Source organism: Danio aesculapii, chromosome 14 (assembly GCF_903798145.1).
Source record: "Danio aesculapii chromosome 14, fDanAes4.1, whole genome shotgun sequence".
In the NCBI taxonomy this organism is placed as follows: domain Eukaryota; kingdom Metazoa; phylum Chordata; class Actinopteri; order Cypriniformes; family Danionidae; genus Danio; species Danio aesculapii.
The window spans coordinates 4,666,595-4,672,594 of NC_079448.1; the positions used below are offsets into that span (position 1 = coordinate 4,666,595).

The 6,000-nt window shown below is 35.3% G+C and overlaps 1 protein-coding gene across 1 annotated transcript; it reads right to left on the reverse strand.

The window, feature by feature from the left end:
• Window positions 1-2,626: 2,626 nt before the first annotated feature.
• On the reverse strand, window positions 2,627-3,439 carry LOC130241261 (uncharacterized). The gene is made up of 4 exons (XM_056472980.1): window positions 3,222-3,439; window positions 2,983-3,051; window positions 2,821-2,908; window positions 2,627-2,741 (listed from the first exon to the last, which is right to left on the reverse strand). Exons 1-4 carry the CDS (start codon window positions 3,406-3,408, stop codon window positions 2,699-2,701), a joined length of 387 nt encoding a protein of 128 aa, XP_056328955.1. The 5' UTR covers window positions 3,409-3,439; the 3' UTR covers window positions 2,627-2,698.
• Window positions 3,440-6,000: the final 2,561 nt, after the last annotated feature.

Sequence of the window (6,000 nt, forward strand, 5' to 3'; positions counted from 1 at the left end):
TCCAGCTTTCTTCAAAATATCTTCTTCTGTGTTCAACAGAAGGAAAAAAAGACAAACCGGTTTGGAACAAGTGAAGGTTGAGTACATTTTAATTTTTGGGGAAAACTATCCCTATTTAAAAATTAAAAAATATGTTCATTTTAAAGGGAGATGCTAGTAGTCTAATCCTATTTAATGATTTATGTTTAGCTAATAGTGCTCTCAAAGCTGCTGTGGTCGTCAGGGGGCGGGGAATGGCGCAAGTTGCAACCAATTAAGATGAGAGTTAAAAAAACACACTTGGTATACAGTTAAAGGGGACATGAATAAATATAAATTAGGGAAGTTTAATCAGAAAAACAAGTGAGTATACCGAGGGAATACGCAAGTTGATGCTCAGAAGTTGTAATACCCAAAGAGCTTTTGGAAAAAGTAGGCATACTGAGTATATGTGTGTATAGCAAGGACTACACCACTGTTCAGTATACAATACTAGAAAGGAGAAATGCGATCAGTGTATTTCTTCTTGCATTTGGGCTGGGTCAGGCGCAATATTGTCTCTCCTAAAGCAATGGGGGAAGAAGACGCTTGTGTGCCGTATACAGCCCTGACATTTTGACGACCGATGACGATTTCTCGCCCATATCACCACATCCTAAATCCATGACTTGCAGCAGGTCTGCTCTGGCGTAGGGTTGTCTATATCATACATTTTCCATAAAACTTCTCAATCGGATTCTGGAAATGTGAGTGTGGAGAGAGGTGCAAGTTCATAAACTGCCCATTGCACTCATCATCCTCCCACATGGTTTCCATGTTTAGACATTCTACTTCCCACCTTCAACAACCTGCTTGCTTCTTGGTTGTGTCACATCATTTAAAAAACGTGACGTCGGTGTTAAGGGGTTGTGTTAAATCAATGACGTCTTTTCTCTATTTGTATTTAATTGCTGCTACTTGTGTTTACCAGTATGGATGACGTGCATTAGAGTGTGTGTTTTGAGAATGAGAATGTGTTTAGAGTTTTGCTGAAAAGTCTGAGATCTGTACATTGTTTTTTACCTGTGAAATGGTTTATGGTATTGACAACAGACTGCACAATTAGCTAAATGAGGACAGGCACCTGAAAACTTTAGCTAATGGGTTTTAGTGTTTTAGCAATTGAGAAAAACTGTAAGTGGGAAGGATTATGCTGTGGTCACTATAGAGTTTGAGCTAGCAAAATTCTGTCGTACGTGCTGGGAAAAGGGGCAGGTTTAAACAAAATGATTAGACATTAAAAAAGCAAGCGATTGGTCCATATTTTACATTTCTGTCCAAAGATTTGTTAAGCGCAGATTTGTTTTAAAACTATCTCTAAATTCAGTTATAATGTCCAGCAAACGAATAAATGAACAATAATAATGAAGTGTGGTCAAAAAAAGTCATATTCAAACATCCTGTTCTTATGCCCCTATGTTGCTGCAAACGTCTCCAAAACCTGACAGGTGGACAAATTAAAACTTGTTTTTAATAAAACTAATAAATAATAATATATTATTTACTTATATTATTATTATATAATAAATAATACTGCTAATAATAAGAACATTGTACAAATGCAAATTGTCATGAATAAACTGAAAAAAGCCCCCTGAGATGAAGAAGGCATGGAGGCAGGGTTTTTATAATTATGTAGAAAATAATAACTTTTGTAATATTTTAATCCTGTAATACTTTTTCATATGTGAAGATATTTGAGTATTGCTGTACATCCTGTGTGTATTATATGGAAGCCCGTTCCCGCCAAAAATTATTGGAAATTTTTTTATTATACAAAATTCTGAGTTATTAAGTCAGAATTCTTATAGTTAAAGTCAGAAGTCAGAAAAGTCTCTTGTGACTTAATAACTCAGAGTTCTGACTTAGTTACTCATAATTCTGACCTTATAACTCAGAATTGCGACTTTATAACTCAGAATTGTGACTTTATACCTCAGAATTGCGACTTTATACCTCAGAATTGCGACTTTATACCTCAGAATTGCGACTTTATAACTCAGAATTGTGACTTTATAACTCAGAATTGCGACTTTATAACTCAGAATTGTGACTTTATAACTCAGAATTGTGACTTTATAACTCAGAATTGCGACTTTATAACTCAGAATTGCGACTTTATAACTCAGAATTGCGGCTTTATAACTCAGAATTGCGACTTTATAACTCAGAATTGTGACTTTATAACTCAGAATTCTGACTTAGTTACTCATAATTCTGACTTTATAACTCAGAATTGCATCTTAATAACTCAGAATTCTGACTCAATTTTTATTTTTAAGTTTTTTTTTATTATTTAATTTTTTTTCCAATTAATTATTATAATTTTTTTATTCAGTGGCAGGAACGGGCTTCCATAGGGTTTAGCAATATTCTAAAATGACAAAAAGATTGTAAAGCTTTAAGCACACATCTAGCTAAAAATATTAAAAATCACAAAACCCAAATACAAGAAGAAAACGGCAAAACCCAAAACATTTCTAACCTGAGTTACAGATCAAGAAAAAAGGCAACAGTTTAGGCACAATAATGATGGGAAAATCAATCAAAACCAGCAGATTAAAGTAAAAGAAGAAAAAAAACTCAATATATGAAAATAAACTCTGTTTCCAGGTGAAACTCTTGGACATCATGAAGTCATTTTATTATAGATGTGATGAGATCTGCTGGGTGTTCTTCTCTAAATCTCCTCATCCTCAGGTTTTGATCTTCTGGTTTCTTTCCTAAAAGCATCACATTATCATCATCTTCACACTTTATATACATGTTAAATCAATAACGCTGATCAGAATCGTCTCTCACCTGACTTGTGTGTTGATGTAGATGTGAAATCCTCCTAACAGAGCGAACAGAGCCAGCAAATAAATGACCAGCATAGAGCTCTGAGACACTGAACACAGAAAACAACAATTAAACTCAAAACCTGAGCATCCTGATTCATGTATTGCTCTGTTAATCTCATACCCCATAATGCTGGTGGGCTGCTGGTCTTTGGAGAGGTCAAACTAGAGGTCACAGAATCAATAATTGATCCTGTAATAAAACATTACATCAAAATAACTATTCTCTTTACAATAATTGACCTAAAACACATCAAACTTCTGCTGAGCTCATGCTGAAAGAAAACTAATAAACCAACAAATAATAACTCTAATTAAATAAATCTAGAATTATAACAGAAAGAAAGAATCCAGGAATCTCACCATGACAGCCTATTATGCTAACAGTCTTCTGTCTTTTACTGACATGGTTCTTCACAGTGCAGGTGATTTCTCCTTCAGTTCCTTCATCAAGCTGAATGTTGCGGTTTACATCCATCAGTGGATTTCCATTGAGAGTCCAGCTATAGAGGAGCTGATCCCCCTCAGAGGAGCAGGACACTGATCTCATCTGATTGAAGGAGCAGATGATTGACACTTCCACTGAGCCAACAGGAGCTGGAGGGCGGGACACATGACAGATACTTTCTTCACTCATCATGTAACCAGAGTCTGAGTCAAGACATCTCTCAATAAAATGTATCTGAGAGATTACACAGCTGAACATCAGCTTGAAATGCTTGTAAAAAAAAACATTGCAAACAAAAAGGTTTTTCTCAAACAGTTGGCAAAATACATTAAGAAACTTGTTCAATCTGAAAATAGTCTTATGAACATTAAAAATGATTTTGACTTCAGTAATAAATTCAGTGAGTAGATTCCTTTATATATTTAAACGATTCATCTGAGTTACACGGTGATCTCTGGAGAACATGAGAGTGTAATAATGAGTCTGATGAGAGATTTACTGTACCTTCAACATTCACCTGAAGATATCTTTGTGTTACTGTGCCATTAGTTTGCTTTGTTTCGAGTTCTAATATGTAATATCCTGAATCTTCTCTCTTCACAGGGTTTATTATCAGAGTCCCATCAGTGACTGTCATTTTAGATGGGTCATAGAGAGCATACTTAGTCAAGTTGCCATATTTTACTTTGAAAACTGGATCTTCTGTGCTGTTTATGTTGCTGATCATTCTCTTTCTTATGATCAGTTCATATTTACTAGCGTCCAGCACCATCAGCAGATTGAGTTTGTGTCCCAGAGCTGCATAACAGGCATCTGACTGAGTAAAATTGCAGAACCGCTCCATACCTGAACACACACACACACACGCACACACGCACACATGCGCAAGCACACACACACACACACACACACACACACACACACGCACACACACGCACACACACACACACACATCATTAATACAAGTATAAATTTCTCTCATTATGATTAAACTCCTCATCTGAAATCACATTTCTGATCTCAGTTCATCTGGAACTAACTCATCATTATGAACAAGACCATTTTCTTCAAATTATGTGTGTCTGCAGTCATCAAGAGCACACAGAACACAATAATATGACTGAATTCACACAGTTTCAAGTCTAAATACAATAGAAGATATTTTCATTTTTATAAAGTATCAAAGAAGAGATGTTATGAATACAGAGGATCAATTATTTTGATTATAAATGACAAAAGGGACATTAAAAATGAATGTGCACAATCATTAATAAGGATTACAGTTAGGCTCCATGGACATAAGAACTGTCCGTTTTACAGTAAGTTCACAGTGACAAAGTTTGTAATGGAAAGTAATAAATAAATGTGAATTTAGAAATAATAACAATCCTGTTTACATATAAAGTCTAAAATTACTTATCTGATGATTTAATTAAAATTACACTGCTTTTTATTTACATTTTTTATTTGACTTCTTCACACAGGACACTGTTTCCTAAAAATGAACAGACATTCTCTTACATATCAACACTCAACTAATAGTTAACCTCACTCCACTGATACACACAGTCTTGAAAACCCTAAAGCATGATTATTAAATCACTGCATGATACTATTAATCTAACATTACAGCACAGATGTTGTTATATTGCTAATGTGAGTGATCAGAGTTGGAGCTGAAGGTGGACTCACATGCAGCAGTTTGCAGCAGCAGCAGCCCAAACACCAGCATGATCTTCCTCAACTCCAGCATCCACAAGAGAAGACTTTCAGCACATAAGCGTGTGTTTATGCGAGTGTGTGTGTGTTCTGCTCTCACACAAAGAGACTTACTCTGAGGAATCATCTGAGCATTTCACACTTCACCATCTGAGTTTCCTCATACAGTGAACCACAGACGTTTTGTGTTTGCGACTTAAGTTTTACTTAAAACTTTAAATATGCTGTATGTGAGTTTTTGACTCTTCTAAAGCATAAAAACACCATAATATGTTTGCAGATGTTTAAGAAACAGAAGTGAACATTCTTGTTTATCTGAAAAACAATGCTAAAGTCAGATATTCTGCTTTGAAAATGTGTTTTCTGTGCTTTAATGGCTGTCTTGTTTATGTTTTGTAAGCTACGCAATGCCAGTTTACCTAATTTTAATTCAGCACCTCGGGTTGCCTTGATGGAAAACAGCTTATTTCATTCAGTCAGTCAGGAAGACTCTCATGTGTCCGTGACAGAACTGCGACCTCTAGTGGACAGTAGCAGACTCCAAAACGAGACGAAGATAGAGTTCCATATGAGGTTATTAATTAGCAAATAAATATTACGAATGTAAACATTAGGTGAGCAGGTTACATTGTAACCTAACAACCTTACAACACACTACGTGACGAGATTTGCAGTGATAAGTGTTTATTGCACCAGACGAAACACAACAGAGATTTAAATACAGCCATTTAGAAGCACAGAATATGCACTCACTCGCGAAATGGTAAGATTTATAATCTGATTAATACAAATTAAACCTCTTTAACATTATTAAATGTACATGCTGAATCACTGCTTATGAGACACAGTTCTAAAGTTCAATTCCAAGCAGTTTATTTTATTTTCAAGATAAATCAGAATCAGAAAGAGCTTTATTGCCAGGTATGTTCACACATACGAGGAATTTGTTTTCGTGACAGAGCTTCTACGGTGCAA